The sequence below is a fragment of the Hyaena hyaena genome, unplaced genomic scaffold (genome assembly GCF_003009895.1).
Source record: "Hyaena hyaena isolate Hyena2069 unplaced genomic scaffold, ASM300989v1 scaffold_335, whole genome shotgun sequence".
In the NCBI taxonomy this organism is placed as follows: Eukaryota; Metazoa; Chordata; class Mammalia; order Carnivora; family Hyaenidae; genus Hyaena; species Hyaena hyaena.
The window spans coordinates 1,444,697-1,462,369 of record NW_024080968.1 but is presented as its reverse complement, the minus strand read 5'-3'; the positions used below and the strand labels follow the sequence as shown (position 1 = coordinate 1,462,369).

The 17,673-nt window shown below is 50.7% G+C and overlaps 1 protein-coding gene and 1 long non-coding RNA gene across 13 annotated transcripts in view; one reads left to right on the top strand and one right to left on the bottom strand.

Annotated features, from left to right (window-relative positions):
• Positions 1–351: 351 nt before the first annotated feature.
• Positions 352–3,198, bottom strand: LOC120243294. The gene is made up of 3 exons (XR_005531267.1): positions 2,881–3,198; positions 2,362–2,650; positions 352–1,041 (listed from the first exon to the last, which is right to left on the bottom strand). It is a non-coding gene; the product is annotated as an uncharacterized LOC120243294 (long non-coding RNA).
• ZMYND8 (zinc finger MYND-type containing 8) overlaps positions 2,047–17,673 on the top strand; it is a 133,699-nt gene continuing 118,072 nt past the window's right edge. For 4 of the 12 annotated variants that reach the window (XM_039249415.1, XM_039249417.1, XM_039249407.1 and 1 more), the window contains exon 1: positions 15,561–15,794. In XM_039249415.1, coding sequence (XP_039105346.1) covers positions 15,781–15,794 — 14 coding nt within the window. In that variant the 5' untranslated portion in view covers positions 15,561–15,780. The other 8 variants (XM_039249422.1, XM_039249420.1, XM_039249406.1 and 5 more) reach the window with 8 other exon arrangements.

The following is a 17,673-nucleotide window of genomic DNA, read 5'->3' as shown; positions in this document are numbered from 1 at the left end:
CCGAGAATCCTAAAGACTGGGGACTTGGCCTATTGACCCTCCCCCTGAATTCCTTCTCTGTAAAATGGGTTCAGTCATCCTTGCTGCATAACTGAGATGAGTCTGTGGCGAGGGCCCTGGTAGATGGCGTCCAGAAAAACGGAGTAGAGGAATGGCCATACTCATTCTTTTTTTTTCCTTTAATTTCTTTTTAAATGTTTATTATTCATTTTAGGGAGAGAGAGACAGACAGAGTGAGAGTAGGGGATAGGCGGAGAGAGAGGGAGACACAGAACCCAAAGCAGGCTCCAGGCTCTGAGCTGTCAGCACAGAGCCCGACGCTGGGGCTCGAACCCATGAACCGCGGGATCATGACCTGAGATGAAGTCGGACACTAAACAGACTGAGCCCCCCCTTTACTGGTGTTTCCTTATGGCACTTGTACTGGGTTGTAAGAGCTGGAGCGTCTACCCCACCGTATGCAGCTTGTGCTGTTCATTCCCTTACGCAGAGGTGGAAACACCATGGAGGGGTCGAGTCTCCCTTCCAAGGCTCAGGACTCCCAAACAGAAAGTTAACTGAGAGCAGACAGTGCTGGGGAGGGGTTCATGGGGCCAGAACCTTCGGGATGCCAGATTAAACCCAGGACGTACTTAAACTAGAAAATTGTTCATTTATTTGAAATTCAAATGTAACTGGGCACGCTGTGTTTTTATTTGCGAAGCCCGGCCACCGCATCAGCCTGGGGGCTTTAGGTCCTCTGCTGTGGATTCCTACAAGGGGGAGGAGCACCTCGTAGTTTAGGCTAGTTTAGGCCCAGCCTGGCCTGCGGGCAGCTCCTCTGGGCCACGGCCACTTTCACTTTACTTGCCAATCGCTGTAGCCTCCTTTTTGTAACCTGGGGACCTCCACCAGGCTGCAGTTTTCCTGCATCCTCGTTGCAATTCAGTTTTCCTAATTTCTTTGACTTGAACATTAGCGATCTGGGCATCCTTGCAGTTGACTCATTCGGCCATTTCCCGTTCAACAGTCACCAAATTACTTTTGAGCGCCTGCTCTATGCTGGGGAGATACATACGGAATTGGACAAAACAGACACTAAATAAGAAATCAATCGTAGGAATTTATACCCAGTTATCAAACACGTATTAGGTATTAAATTACGATTGCCATGAACCCCGCGAGGATAACTATAGTAAGGGTGGGTGCGTCTGATTCATTGGGAAGTGGGTCCACGAAGCCTACCCTGAAGAAGTTAATTTTGTATTGGATTTTGAAGGATGAAGTAGGAGTTCCTGGTAACAGCAGTGCGAGCTAAGCCAAACTCTGCTAAATAATTTCTTTTACTCCAGCAACGAATTTAATTATTTAAAAAAAATTTTTTTAATGTTTTATTTATTTTTGAGAGAGAGAGAGAGACAGTGTGAGCAGGGGAGGAGCAGAGAGAGAGGGAGACACAGAATCCGAAGCAGACTCCAGGCTCTGAGCTGGCTGTCAGCACAGAGCTCAATGCAGGCCTCGAACCCACGAACTGTGAGATCATGACCTGAGCTGAAGTCGGACGCTTAACCGACTAAGCCACCCAGGCGCCCCTTTAATTATTTTTTAAAAAAGTTTATTTATCTTGAGAGAGATGGATAGAGAGTAAGGTAAGGGCAGAGAGAAAGAGAATCCCAAGCAGGCAGCGCTGAGCCCAGTGCAGGGCTCAAACTCATGAACCATGAGATCATGACCTGAGCTGAAACCAAGAGTCAGACGCTTAACAACTGAGCCACCCAGGCGCTCCATACAGGAGCGAGTTTAATTCTGAGGACTCTCCGGGAGGTGTTATCCACGTTTCATAGGCCCAGAGAGGTTGCTCGCACAAGGTCACACGGTGAGTGAATGGCAGGGTCAGGATTTGGACCCAGCTAGCCAGGCTTCAGAGCCTTCCAGGCAGGCAGGGATCTGGCCCGAGGTCAGAGACCAGAGGGGATGTTGCCGAAGGGAATCCTGCAGGCCCCCTAAAGCTCAGTGAAGAATTGGAGACTTTGGCCTGAGAACAATGGGAAACCTTTGAAGGGGTTTGGAAGTGGGGGTGGGGAGGGGGGTGTGTCCTGGCCCAAATTGAAATTTCAAAAGCTCCCTCTGGCTGCTTCGGGTGGGGGATGGGATGAGACCGGGGCCTGGGGGCTGGTGGGAGGCTGTTCCCTTCCTGCCCAGATAACAGATCCTGGTGGCTCCGAGCAGGCCACCGGCTCTGCAGGATGGAGCTCCGCGGCCGGCGTCGGCAGTGGAAGAAGCTCCGAAGGTAAACCCCACGCGGCTTGGGGTGGGAGCTGGGGGAGGGGGAGGTCAAGGCTGCCGTCCAGGTTCGGGGCTTCAGAGCTGCAGAGGAAATACCTGCGAGGGAGCCTGGTGGCCCGAGAGCTCCCGGGAGTTGAGTTGCGGTCAGATCCGCCCGCGTCTGAGATTTCTTTGTCTCTGGTGTGTTTTTGTTGTTGTTGTTGCTGCTGAATCGGTTCCTGATTGCCCCGGCGTTTCCTGTCTGTTTTGGTCCCCTTTCTCCGAAGTGGATCCTTTCTTGGAATTTCAGAGGCGGAGAGGGCTTGGACTTCCTTTTTCTTATGAACGCCTTGCGTTTTCAGAGGGGTCCATTTGACTTCATCTTTCTGTGCTTCGGTTTCCTCATCTGTAAAGCGAAGGCGGGAAGAGCACCCGGTTCACAGAGTTCTCGGTTAAGTTAATTAATACATAAAATGTGCTCCGAACACTGGCTGGCCTGCGGAAGGCCCCCCAAGGGGTGGAGATGAGGGTGCTGGTGCTGATGATGTTGTCATGACGATGAAGAGGGCGAGGGAGGCGGGGGTGACTGCTGGAGGAAGCCAGGGCCCACAGAAGTCACTCCACTTACTTACTTACCAAGTACACGTTGGGCATCTTTTTGGACCCGGTCTAAAGCAAACTGCTTAAAAAGTACGTGGCGGAGCTCAAGTGATTGCATTTACTCAGAGGAACAAAGATTGAGAGACTCCCCAGCGCCAGACCTGCTCTAGATCCTGGGGGCAGAAGCGTGCAGGAGAAAACAATAAATTTCCTTGAAAAGCACACACGATGCCTAGTTGTGCTGCTAAGTGCTGGGAAGGCAGTGAAACCACTGTTGGGACGAGATGTGATCCCGGGGGGCCTCCTGGAGAAGGAGACATTTGGTCCTGGATCCAGAGTGAAGGAGCATGTACAGAGGCCCATACAGGGTGGGTTCTATTCGGCAGGAGACACCCGGCACCTTTTGAGGACTCCGAAGTAGGTCAAGGTGGCTGGAGCGCGGTAAACAGTTGGAAGGAGAGAATCAGTTGGTTATTTCTGCATATCGCCATAGATGAAATTACTGGTGTTCGACTTTTTAAATTCATGTGCAAATTGTAACTTCGTACAGTTCTACCCGGTTGTGCAAAACCAAATTAGGGCCATGGCTGATCTACTGGAGATCTTGTGTAGATACTGCTTTGTATAAGAAGAAAATGAGGCTCCGGTGGACAAATATTTATTGAGCAACTACTATGCCCCAGGCCTGTGCTGGCCCAGGGAATGCTGGTGAATGGATACACAAAGACCCCGCCTTTGCCAACAAAGAAATTAGGTGCTTAATGATGCGAATGAAGGTGTTCCAGGTGGAGGAGGCTGCCTGTGTAAAGGACCTGAGGTGAGGAGTAGCCTGGAAAGGCCCAGAAGAGCTGAGAAAGGATGTCTCTGGTCTTCTGTTGCCAGAACCCAGGGAGGGAGGGAGGTCACTTGAGATGAGCTCAGAGGACAGGGGACCAGCCCACATAGGGTCCTGCAGGCCCTGTTCAGAGACAGGATTTTCTTCTGAAAGGGGGGTTGCAAAGGTTTTCCATAAAGGACCGGATAGTCCATGTTTTAGGCTTCGAGGGCCGTGCGTGTGTCTGTTGGCACCTGTCTGATTGACCCTGCCCTGGTAGCACAAATGCAGCCATGGACAGCAAGTGAGACCCCATGGTTTTGTTCCAGGAAAACTCTACTTATGGACACTAAAAAATTTGAATTTCATATAATTTATGGATCGTACAAATTGCTTTTATTTATGCATTTAGCCCACGTGGGGCTTGAACTGACCGCCCTGAGATCGAAAGTCACACATGCTACCTACTGAGCCAGGCTGGCGCCCCAATATTTTATTATTTTTTTCAACATTTTTTTTAAGATTTCATTTTTAAGTAATCTGTATACCCCATGTAGGGCTTGAACTCACAACCCCGAGATCAAGAGTCGCACGCTTTACCAACTGAGCTGGCCAGGTACCCCTTTTACCAACTATTTTTATTATTATTTTTTTGTATTTTAATTGTTAATATTTGCTTTTGAGAGAGGGAGACAGAGACAGTGCAAGTTGGGGGAGGGGCAGAGAGAGAGGGAGACACGGAATCCGAAGCGCAGGCTTCGGGCTCTTCCGAGCTGTCAGCACAGAACCCGACGAGGGGCTCAAACTCATGAACCGTGAGGTCATGACCTGAGCCCAAGTTGGATGCTTAACTTACTAAGCCACCCAGGCGCCCTCCACCCCAACTATTTTTAAATGTAAAACAAACAAACAAACAATAACCCAAAACATTTTTAGCTTGCGGGCCAGACAGAAACGGGGTGGGCTGGTGATGTGGTCTGAGAGCCACAGTGTATAGACTCCTGTTTTTTTTTTTTTTAATTTTTTAAAATGTTTTTGTTTATTTCTGAGAGAGAGAGAGAGACAGCATGAGCAGGGGAGGGGCAGAGAGAGAGGGAGACACAGAATCTGAAACAGGCTCCAGGCTCTGAGCTGACTGTCAGTACGGAGCCTGACATGGGGCTCGACGGGGCTCGAACCCATGAACTGTGAGATCATGACCTGAGCTGAAGTCGGACATCCAACCAACTGAGCCACCCAGGTGTCCCATATAGACTTCTGTTCTAAAGTCCCGGGAAGCCGTCGGAAGTTTCTGCGCAGGGAAACGAAAGGTTGTGATTCAAAGTGGGAAGGTATAGGAGCGCCAGGCTGGGTCAGGTGGTAGAACATGCGACTCTCTTGATCTTGAGGTCGTGACTTCAAGCCCCATGTTAGGAGTAGAGTTTACTTAAAAGAAGAAAAGGAAAGAAAATAGGAAGGTATGAAGGGTATGAAGGCTTGGCATGATGCCAGAAAATGGATGTAACCATGTGGAATGAATGAATGGAGCAATTGTTTTCTTAGTCATTCATCAAGCACTGAGTTCCCTTCATAGTCATGGTGCTGTTGAAGGGGCCCCAGGATCTGTAAGATACAGCTTTACACTCGTGGAGTTTATAACATAACAGGAGAGACTTAAGAGCGAGATACAGGGGCGCGCCTGGGTGGCTCAGTCGGTTAAGTGTCCGACTTCGGCTCAGGTCATGATCTTGCGGTTGGTGAGTTTGATTCCCGCGTCGGGCTCTGTGCTGACAGTTCAAGGTCTAGGGTCTGCTGGGGATTCTGTGTCTCCCTCTCTCTCTGCCCCTCCCCCCTTCAAAAATAAATACACATAAAAATAAATAAATAGAGAGATAGGGATAGCTTCAAGGTCAAAAGAGAGACCCAAAAAAAGCACAAGTTGCACTGAAAAACAGCAAGGTGGCAGACAGGCGGCTGGAGTGGAGGAAGCAGGCGGAAACGGGTTAGGAGTTGAGGGGAGGGTGTGTGGGGGATTGGGGGTTTTATCCTAAGTGAGATCGTCTCTTTTGACTTGCCTATCATGTCCTAGCAATGAAATCAAACACTGTGTGGCTTTTGTTGGCTTCAAGGTTCATTCACGCTGTCGTGTGTAGCAGCGCCTCACTCCGTCCTACGGCTGAATAATGTCCACATCCCCTTGCGTGGAGTACGTATCCACTTGTTTATCCATCCGTGGATGGACAGTTGGTGGCTGCCACCTTTTGGCTCTGTCATGAATAGTGCTGCCCATAGAGGGCTTGCAGAAGGGGGGTGAGGTCTCCTTAATCCGGTCCCCCCTGCGAGAGGCCAGTTAGAACCGGATACAAAGCCTTGGCTGCACAGTGGGATGCCCTGGGAGGTGAGACGTGCACTCCGGAGAATTACAGCAGGATCCCCAGGCAGGTCTGTAGTGAATGATCAGGAACCACTGGGGAGAGACCGAAGCAGTCCTGTGAGCAGGTGGTGGCGCCCATCAGAGGGATTAGGGACCAGCAGAGGAGCCGCGTTAGGAACACACTCGGGGTCGAGTGCCCAGGCTGGCCTGTGTTCGGGGTGAGGGCTGTTGGGGGTGCTTGATTCTGCGGACCAGGCTGAGGAGCCCTGTGGACGGGCGAGTGTGGGGGAGTCAAGCAGTTGGGTTTGCTTTGCCCAGTAAGAGGTCCCACGATAAGTCCCGTAGGCGACTGCGGGTGTGTGTGTGTGTGTGTGTGTGTGTGTGTGTGTGTGTGCGCGCGCGCGTGTGCTCGTGCGCCCTGGTGGAATACCGGGTAAGGAGCCCGGAAGCTTCCCAGGTGGAAAGCAGGAAGGACCCTGGGGTTTGAAGGGTGGGCGTTATTCCGAGAGATACAGGGAAGACCGAGCCAAGGTGGGGCATACTCGGGGCATTCTCTCTGGGTTCACTGAACAACACAGGGAGATGAGGGGGCAGTCAAGTATGGAATCCCGTAGAGGGGTCCTGATAGGCGAAGTCTGGGTTGCACCAGTCAGTGGAGAATTGCTGAAGGTTTTTTGAAAACATCAGGAAAAGTGATCGTGGCCAACATCTGTTTTGAAATGTTTCGTTTGGCAGGTGTATGGAAAGGTAAAGAATATTCTGGAGTATTTTCAGTCTGAGTAATGGAAGGTTGCACACAAAATAGTGACCATGGCCTTGCTTTCCCTTCCATGCTCAATTCCTTTGCACCTCATTTCATAGCGGCCACATTTGGCTTTTTTTTGTTCCTCAGAAAAGTTACCAAGCTCAGGCTTGCCTCAGGGCCTTTGTACGTGCTATTACCACCACCAGGAAGGTTCTTAATCTCCTTCATTCAGCTCAAATGTCACAGCCTCATTGGAGCCCTTCCTACTAGTCTAAAGCAGATACCCCCATCCTGACACTTCTCTATAACCCCCCCCCATTTTTCTTCATAACATAGCATTGGTCTCTATTTGCTACTTTTACTCTTACTCATGTATTTATTTCATTGTTCATCACCTCCTCTGTTCAGTCCTTGAAAACAGGAGCAACAGACAATCTGGTGCTTAGAGGTAGAGGAAGCGCTCCAACCTATTTGTAGACTGCCTGGGTGAACAGCAAGAAAATTTCTGTCCGGGAGTTAGATATACAGGTGTGGGGCTCAGGGGAGAGAGGTGAGACCTGGGTTAGATTTGGAATCTGCTGTTGTAGTGGATGAAATGGCTTCAAGGAAAGAAAAATCAGCTAAGATTTCTTGAGCACGTACTCTGTGTCTGTGTTAAATGATCCTCACAATGTCTCTGATATGAGGACTATAATCCCGTTTTATAGACTTGGAAACTGAGGCACAAAAAGGTTGAAATAACTTGCTGAGTTCCTTCGGGAGGAAGCTTGGAATGGACTCCTCGCCCGCCCCCAACAGGCTGGGCCAGATGAAGAGCCTGATAGCCAGGAAGGAACAGAGTCTGGGGGGGAGAGGAACTCCAGCTGGTAGAGCAGCAGTCGCTGGGCAGGGAAGACATTTGGAAACTCTCAGATGTTCGGCGTCAGATGTTAGCGTGAGGTCAATGAACGGTGGACCCAAGACTCAGCAGCCTGTTGAAGTTCGTTCTTGGAAGTGAATGAGGACTTGTTTTTCTTTTCAAGGAAATTATGCTTTAAAATAATTTATTTTAACCAGCTACATACAAATACAAAATGAACCCGTTTCCTGTATTTTATGTAACTCATTAATGAGGACACACGTACGATGATCGTATGACTGATTCAAAGATGAAGCAGGGCTCATTCAAGAAATGCTGACGTGCATTTATGAATAGATGCAAAAACTAGCAACACTCCCCCAAATCCACGAGGCAATAATCCATCGCATTCCAGGGACTTCATTTGCATGTCTATGGCCAGAATCTCTTGCATTACTATTAGCTTTCTACACGTGGCTGAGCTGTGAAAAGCGCAAAAACAAAAGTGCAGGTAACCCAATGCACTGAACGGGCTACCCATTAATCTTTTTTTTTTTTTTTTGCCCATTTCATAGTCTTCCACAATTTTCCTAATACTGTATTACATTTACTAATTTATTGTGGAAGAAATAATACATTCACGTGGTTGAAATTCAAGAGACAGCGGTAAAAAAATCTCCTTCCCGTTTCTGCCACCCAGGATCCTTTGGATGCAAAGTGTTAGCAATTTCTTAAGGATGCCTCCAAGCAATTGAGTACATAATAAGCAAACATGTTGTTGTTTTTTTAAAAAATAGATTTTTATGTCATCTCTATACCCAACGTGGGGCTCCAAGATACAACCCCGAGATCAAGAGTCGCACGCTTTACTAACTGAGTCAGGACTCAGTTAAGAAAGGTTTTCTTAACCAAACCTGTTAAGAAAAAGACACAGAGGGGGCGCCTGGGTGGCTCAGTCGGTTAAGCATCCGACTTCACCTCACGTCATGATCTCACGGTTTGTGGGTTCGAGCCTCGCGTCGGGCTCTGTACTGACAGCTCAGAGCCTGGAGCCTGTTTTAGATTCTGTGTTCTCCTCTCTCTCTGCCCCTTCCTGGCTCATGCTCTCTTGCTCTCTCTCTCTCTCTCTCAAAAATAAACATTAAAAAAAGAAAAGAAAAAGACACATGGATTTGCCTATTTTTTAAAAAAATGACATATTTCACATACTGTTTCTTGTTTTGATTTTCAACTCAACTATAGGTCTTAGAGATTGTTTTGTATGCTATGTAGAGCTCCTGGAGTCTTGGCCCACAGTTCTAGAATCTTCTGTTCGTATGGCAGGACCGTGTTTACTTCATCAGTCCCTGATGGATGGCATGGCGATTTCTGGGTCAATAATTGAAAGGCATTGAGGAAAAGTGAGTAGCAGGCAGAAGGGGCTGGAAGGAGAAGTTTTCTTTCTTTCTTTTTTTTTTTTGGAGGAAGTTTTCTTAGTAGAAGGAGGCTATTAATACTTCCTCAGCTTCCTCATCTGAGAAATGGGTTGATGGTTATAAGGTGTCCATTGCACACAGCTTTGTGAGGGTGATTGGTTAGTTTTTATGTAAATTGATTTGAACAGTACCTGACAATGCTTAGAACATGCCAGCTATCAGGATTTATCCTTATGCTCCTTGGGAACGCTTGATGTTGACAAAAGGAATAGAAATGTCTTGGAAGCATCCAGAAATTGCCTTTTTTTTTTTTTTTTTTTCTAGGAGAGAGAGAGAGAGAGAGAGAGACAGCGTGAGCAGGGGAGGGTCAGAGAGAGAGGGAGTCACAGACTGAAACAGGCTCCAGGCTCTGAGCTGGCAGTCAGCACAGAGCCCGACGCGGGGCTCGAACCCATGAACCGCGAGATCATGACCTAAGCGAAAGTCGGATGCTTAACCGACTAAGCCACCCAGGCGCCCCCAGAAATTGCCTTTTAAGAGTAAGCAGAGGGAGATCCTAACAGCAACCACATGAGTGCTCACTATGTCTTGTGTGACTACTAGTGCTTGACAGCACTGGGTCAGTGAATTTCTGGGTGGGTATTATTATTGGTATTACTATTGCTCCCATTGTACAGATGAGGAAATCAAGTCACAAAGAATTTCATACCTCAAGCAAGGCTGCCCAGCCTAGCCGCCCAGGCCAGTGGGACAGCTGGATTCACACCCAGACGTCAGACAGTCTGATGCCAGCAGCCACGCTCTCAGTCACTGCACAGTTCTGTCTCTTGATGTGGAAAGAAAGCAAAAGGTTAAAGGGTAAGGAGAGGGCTGGCCATGGAGCCAGGGATCCGATGAGGAGGCCTCTGGGAGAGAGCAGGGAGGAGGGCGGGATGCAGAAGAGAAGGCAGGAAGGCTGATACACTGAGGAGGGAAAAGGACTTGTGTTTGGTGTTTGGGGGTGGTTTGGGGACCTGGGAGATGGGCTGGGGGGAGGGGCAGTGGGAGATCAAGGGGAGTGGCCCGGAGGCGGGAGGGTAAGTTTGGGCGGTGGGATGAACAGATGGAGGATCTGGGTGGTTGGGGCTGAGTGAGCCCCCGGAGCCGGAAAGGACACGGAGTCAGGGCACTGGTTCAGTGGGCCATTTTTAGCATGTGGGCTTTTCCTCTGAATGCGGTGGGATCTGTTGCTGGTTTTTGAGCAGAGTTGGGCAGAGGTCTGACTTCTTTTCAAAGGATTGCAGCCTCTGTGTGTGTGTGTGTGTGTGTGTGTGTGTGTGTGTGTGTAAATCCCCAGTTTCTCCCCAAACTCCCTTCTCCCCACAAGCATGTGCCAAGGGCAGATACAGGAGGCTCAGGTAGGAGACTCGAGCACCTGTCCTAGTGGGCGGTGGTGTTTAATTACTTGAGCTGTGACGCACAGCGTTCGACTGAGGACACCGCGGTGAAGAATTGGGACAAGCCTCTGCCTTGGTGAAGCTCTCAGCTTAGGGGGGGCTTTCTCAGCCTCGGCGCTAGCGATGCTTGGGGCCGGCTAGTTCCCTGCGGTGTGTGTGTGTGTGGGGTGGCTGCCCTGTGTTCAGCAGCCCTCTGGATCTCAGTACCCTATGGATCTCAGTAGCCCCCACCCCCACCCCTTCCTCCAGATGAGACAACCTAAAATGTCCCCTGACATTGCCACTGCTCCAGTGGGAGAAAGAAACAAACAGATAAATACATGTTCTTCTTTCCATAATGGTAACTGCTAGCAAGTGAAAAGAGCAGGTGAGGGGAGGTCCTGAATCTTCCTTCTGATTTTAATTTTCTTCCCGCATCCCTTAAGTCTCCGCTACCTACACGGAGGCCATCTGCCTGGCCATGCACCACCCTCCCCCGCATCGCACCCCCCCTTCCACCTGACTTTCCCTCCTCCCTCCAGTTTTTTTTTTTTTAATTTTTTTTATTTATTTCTAGGAGAGAGAGAGAGAGACAGCGTGAGCAGGGGAGGGTCAGAGAGAGAGGGAGTCACAGACTGAAACAGGCTCCAGGCTCTGAGCTGGCAGTCAGCACAGAGCCCGACGCGGGGCTTGAACCCACGAACCGCGAGATCATGACCTAAGCGAAAGTTGGACGCTTAACCGACTAAGCCACCCAGGCGCCCCATCCCTCCTCCCTCCAGTTTTTTAAATCCTGCCAGTCTCTCCTAGAAAGAAGTAAAAAAAAAAAAAAAAAAAAAGACCTTCCACTTCTTCTCCAAGGTAGGGACAATTCCTAATTACCTCTTTGTGGCTGTAACGTGACTCCAGGCTCTGAAGGTGAGCCCTTCTGTCACCCTGCCTGAACTTGGCCTCCGTTCCAATTGGCCAAAGAGGAACAAAACAAAACAAGATATTTAAAACACTTTCCAGCCTCAGTCCCGCCCGCCTCCCATAACGGATGGGGCTGGCCTGCTGCTCGCATGAGGCAGATAACTCCCAAGTACACGTCTTTCCCTCGTCCGCGGACGGGCTATCTCGGGATGCAGCTGGCCAGTGCTGCTGCTGGCCTGGCTGGCGGCCAGCGGGAGTGGAGGGCCGTTTCCACGGGGCCGGGCCTGGGCGGCGAGGTGCCTGGGGAAGGGGGCCGGGTCAGCCCTTCCTCTCCTTTGAGGCCGGCTTTATCACCCCGACACTCTGCCTGGCTTCTGGCTTCTGGTTCTGCTCTCTGAGCCTCTCCATCCCCGGGGAATGTTAAAGAGACATGTTTTAATCTGTTTTTATTAGTCCATCGCTTATTAATATCACCTCAGAACCTGCTTGTTTCCGCCTGTGCTGGCTTTCCCATCCAGCACCATGGCGGTTGGATTTTTTCCTTCCTTTTCTTTTTTATTTAACGTTTATTTTGAGAGAGAGAGAGAGAGAGAGCGAGCACAAGTAGGGAAGGGGTAGAGAGAGACAGAGACACGGAATGTGAAGCAGGCTCCAGGCTCTGAGCGGTCAGCACAGAGCCGGACGTGGGGCTCGAACTCATGAACTGCGAGATCATGACCTGAGTCGAAGTCAGACGCTTAACCGACTGAGCCACCCAGACGCCCCTCTTTTCATTCAAGCCCACGGCTCCCTAACCTCGGCACTGTGGGTGCGGTGGATTTAGCATCAATCCTTGTTGGGGGACGTTTAGCAATGGCTCTGGTCTCTGCTGTGCCCACTGGATGCCTCTAGGACCTCTCCCCCCGAATGTGACAACCCAGAAGTCTCCAGACATTGCCACGTATCCCCTGCTGGTGGTGGGGGGTGGGCAAAACCACCCCTCACTGAGAACCGCTGATTTCAAGGAATATAAAAACCTAATTTTAGATGGCAGAGTGTTCCCCTTAACATCTTGGTGGAGCTCTGCAGGGAGATAGGAGCTTTCTCTGGGCCTTACATGAGTCTGAGCTAAAGGTCTAACACCTCTGTCACCCAGTACTTAAAACGTCTCAACAGAGTCGATCTCCTAAAAGAAAACACCGATCAGGCAGTTGCTCTTGGTGGATGTTAGCCAGGTTTCTGTCCTGCTCGGTTCGGTTTCTCTTTTGTTCCTTTCTCTAGAGGCAGGTGAAGGTACAGCATTTAGGGTTGTGGAGTCATAATGGGGTTGGAAGTCTGCTCTCTGGCACTCGCCGGCTGTGTGACCTTGTGCAGCTCACTTCATGTCTCTGGGCTCGGTTCCAAATCTCTAACAATGCTCCCTACCTCACAGAGTCAGTCAGGGCAAAGCGCTGATTTAGCACCGAGCCAGGCCCAGGGTGAACAGCCGTAGCTGTGGGGGCAGCTCTGTTGGGGGGGGGCGTCTGAGAAGGGCCGCCGATCCAACCCTAGAGTGAGGCTGGCAACACCCGGTTTCTTTATTTCCTGCTTCTCAGCCACATTCCATCAACTCCAGAACTGGCCCTTAGTGGGCCTGCCCGGGGCTTCCTCTGCAAGCCCTGTCCCTCCCGGGCTTCCATCTGTCCCCATACCTTTGTCTCTGTCCCCAGCCAAATCGCTGTCTTTCTGATAACCTCGGACCTACCAACAGCATTCCTCAAACGGAGCAGAGCTGCCAGAAGAAGTCGGCGGCTTCCTGCTCTTTGCCCCAGAAAACATTTCAAGTGATCAAGTGATGGGGGGGTGGCGGGGAGGAAGCCGCAGCTGCTTATGCAACAAGCTTTAATCCCGGGTTAAAATCCACCACGCGCACCAGTGGCATATTTCATTTCCTCATTGGGTCGTGAAGCTAGTGGCACATGAGATCCACCACGGACAGACCTGTCCCCCCCCCCCCCCCCAAACAGCACCTGCAGAAGCAGACCATGTTCCCTACGGGATGGTGGCAGAGGGCCGATGCCCGTGCGGCCCGGAGGCACAGCACGGTCTGAGGAGCCCTGGCCTCCACCGCTTGTCCCCGGCTTGGTCTCCCTGTACGCAGGAGGAGCGAGCTCCTCCCTCCCAGCGAGGCCCAGGCTTGTCCTGAGTGCTGGACCCTTGTCGTGGTGTCCCTCCCTGCATCTTGGCCTCTTCGGCCTCATACACAACCGCCAGAAAACCTCCTCCCTTTCCATAAAGCCTGGGCCCTGCCCCCGCAGGACAGCGTGTTTGGATTCCTGGCTTGTTCCTGCGTGATAGAAGATTCCCAGCCAGGAAGCCGAGATGTGCGCGAGGTGGGCATCTGTGGTCCATGTGGGGGGGCGGGGGCAGGCAGAGCGGGCCATCGGCTCTCCGTTTTCTTTGTGGGAACGGACGGCGTGGGACAGGAAAGCCCACCGAGTCCTAATTTTAGGAGGCGAGGGGAGACTTTATTGGGCCCTCATTTCACCTCCCGGCGGATGCCTGCATCCCCCCTCTTGAAGCTCTCGCCAGCCTCTAAAGGATGGTGTTTATTTAGCTTCCGTTGTTCCAGCTTGCTGTTTTTTTTTTTTTTAAAAAAAATCTTGTTAATGAAGCACCTTGTCTTTGAGAAAAAAAAAACAAAACCCCAAGCAAGCGTGGACATTTTAGGATCTTTTTGCATTTGCCTTTTCTTTCTCAGGGTACAGACCGACGACAAAGGCAGCTTTGGGGAGGAAACGGGCAAAAGACCTCCTAATACTATTGAAATGGATGGAATTACAAGTAGCTCCGAAAAAAACTAGTTAATATTTTACTGGGGAGCAGTGCCAGAGATGGGGGTGGGGACTGCCAGGAGCAGCGCTGTGTGTGAAATAGCTGTTCCATCTGCCTTAGGGGACGAAAAGAAGCCGTTCTCCGTGGAAATAAATTTAAGCAAGAATCCTTATAAAGCTCATGGGATTCGTCTGCCCACCGAGGGCCTGGTTCCCCAAACACACATACAGGGAGGATTGTAGCAGGAAGGGCTGAGCTGTGGGTGTAGGCCTGGCTAATAATGGGGTTTCTTGTTCCCTTGCTGGGCTTGACATCTTTCTTTCTCCCTCTGGATTTAAATGGCTTCTCAGACCGAGAGGCATTGCCTGTGCCCTGGATTCAGAAGGTACACGCCTCCTTGGGAAGCAAAGGCGAGAGACAGCGGCTCACCCTCTCTCTCTCTCTTTCTGCATCTGCCTGGAGAGCTGCAGCTGGTATTTTTCCACAGGCCTTTTCTGCGATCTCAGGGCCTAGTTTTTCCCAGCCAGGCCCAGAGTCCGAGAGAGGGTTAATAGGCAGGAAGCTGAAGGCATTGCAGACTAATACGGAAGTCAGATTTTTGTTTAACTGACAGGTTTAGCAGGCCTCAGTCGTGGGGGAGGGGGCCGGGAGGGGAAGGGAAGTTTGTAGATCTAGGCATGTGGCCTGCTAGGAGCGCATTTGGCTTTTCTTAGGGTAAGGACAGAGAGGGGGGGCCCCGTTGGCATCCTGGCAGGGACGCGGGAACCCATTTTGGTTTTCCTTTGCGTCCTGGCCGAGGGGGGTGAGGAGTTAGATTCTCGCGCCGGGGAAATGGCTCTCTGGCCTGCTTTCCCAGGACGCATTCTGACAATGACTCTGCAAAGCTGACCATTCTGTGCCCCTCCTCTGCTCAGCAGCCCGAACCGCCTGTCCCCCGAGGAGCCAGGGCTGCCCCTCAGCGATTTCCTGGGGGTGGGGGGCTCGCCTGTCCTGTCCCCCCCTCCCCCCACCTCCGCAGCCTCTCAGAGGCCTTCCTCCAACCCCTTTTGCTTGCCCCCTTGGCTGTTTTCCTGGGGCTCCCCACTCCTCGGCTCTGCTTTCCCACCCCCCTCCTCCCCGGGGGGGGGGACGCGGGGGGAGGGGAGAGAACCATTCTGCTGGACTGTTCCAGAAAAGGGCCAGGCTCCCTCCTAGCCAAGAGCCGTTTCTGTGGGGGCAGGTGAGGGTGAGCCCTTTCAGCTCGCCCCCAAAACTCCCTTGCCCGGGGGCAGCCGGGCCTCAGGCTTTGCTGGAGCAGGTCAGGCTGGCCGCACTGGTTTGCCCGTGCCGGGAAATCTGGCCAGGGTGTGGGAGAAGGGCGTCTGGGGGCCCCTTTCCCAAGTTTTTCTTGCTGCAAAAGGCCTAGCTTAGCCTGTCTTTTTCTATGCACAGGATGGCTCTTGCTCACCAGAGCCTCACAAAGATAATCGCTCAGGAAGTGTTTCAGCCAATCCCGGGCGGCCTTACACTCCGCTTCGCCGGGGCAGCCAATCGGGGATGAGCTTTTATTAGGCGGCCAGATCATCAAGCCGAAGTGCCAAACCCTTTTTCTGTGAGAACTAGGAGCCTGTCCTCCATGTTTTATAAGTATTGACATTACACAGTGTTAACAATGCATCCACAGAGGTAAGCTGGACTTTTTAACCATCTTTTCTCCCCCTCCCTCTGAGACATCCGAATTGTGGGCGAGCAGTGTGATTTCTCTGTGGCTGGCCGTGCCACACTCACCCCCACAGCACTTAGGTTAACTTGGAACTGTTTAGAGAGAATTTTTTTGCTTTCTTGGGTCACATGGCTAAGTAGCCATTAGCCATGGCTCGATTTTGCAAACTGGCAAAGGCCTGGCACACCTTTTCTTCCACCAGGGCATGGTGTTTCTGGAATAGTTTGAAGCTAGATCCTGGAATGCCAAAAAAGAAGCTTTTTTTTTTTCTTTTCCTCCTCTCTCTCTCTCTCTCTCTTTCTCTCTCTCTCTCTCTCTCTCTGAGCAGTTCTCCCCCCCCCCCCCGCACTATTGTCTTCTCTTGTGTCACATGCCTGCTGGGGGAAGAAAATGGAAGATAAGCAAGCAGGCTCCTCTCCAAGGAGAGCTCATGGCAGACAGCAAAGCAGGCAAGTTTACCTCTCCAAAGAGGTTCTGGGAAGGCTCGAGTAAGTTCTGACAAGAGAGGACGTGTGTTTTAGAAAGAACCAAGCCCTGAGCAGCGCAGTGCTAAGGAGCGCTCCTAGCTCCTGGGGCCTAGGTGGGTGGTGGTGTGTCTACATGGCCTTTTCTCTCCCTACAGGGTTTTTCACTTGAAACTACATTGTTCAGCCTTTTTTCCTGACTTCTGTTGATACAGAGTGTTCTTCTGCAAGCCAGCCTACAGCCAGCAAATGTTTCTGAAAGTGTTTTCTAGGCTTTGGAGGAAGTTTTTGGAGTAGGGATGGGGATGGAGGGGGGGTGTAGAGAGGGGAGGGAGGTTGGACAACACCCTGCAATAAATCTGTGAGGACTCGTTTTGATTCCCTTAGCTTTCTACTCTTGCATGATTTTCAATGAACTAATGTATCTTTTATCCTTGTTTTCATTTTCCTGTCCCTCTCTTACATTGTATCCTCCTCTGCCCTCCCCTGTGATGGAGGGCAGAGGAAATAAAATCATGTCTGTGGCTCATGACAGCATTCCATATTCAGTTGTTGGGTTGTGTTGTTGTTGTGTGCGTGTTTTTAATAATCCCATGTAGCTTTTTAAAAAAAAAAAAAACTTCCTTTTTGATCAAGTCCCAAATCTGCCAGCCTGTTCTCTCTTCTTAACTGTGGAAAAATGAGACGGTTGCTTGAACATTTGTTGGGTAAGTAGAGCAAATCCATTTCCTCTGTGACCATGTATAAAGAGTTTGGCGGCCGTTTGGGGTCTGTTTGTAACAGAGGGGCTTGGCTACAGGAATTGGGCGACTTTTCATTAGCAGGAACCAAAGAAGGGCTTTTTAATAGTGTCTTGATTTTAGGGGACTGTTTGAAGCCACTGTTTTTCCTGATAACCTGCTGCTAGGATTCAAGATCACACTTCCTGTTTACCCTCCGACAGGGGAGAAACGTTCAGTTCATTGTGACTTGGGGGGGAGACCTTGAGTTGGGATTGTTTGGATATTGGCTAGAACTCTGGGTAGGCGATCTGCTTGTGAAATGTAACCAAAGTGCTTAGAGGCGCAGAGCCTTAAACTGGTGAGGCAGCAGCCTGGTGGAGGTGGAGGTGGAGGTGTTGGTGGTGTGTGGGGGTGGGGTGGGGGGGTCAGTACCGCAGTTTTAGGAGACTGGCTTGTAGTGTAAAATCCCACCCACCACCAAACTTGGTTTGATTCAGTACTTACACTGCACAACAGATTTGGCCTTTTCCCAAGCCTGACCCCACACATCTGTATGCACGCTTGGCTTTACTTAGGATTTATCTCTCACTTTTTACACTTCCCCTGATCTCTCTCAATGCTGCAGCGAGAACTTCAGGGTGAGAAAAGTAAGACTC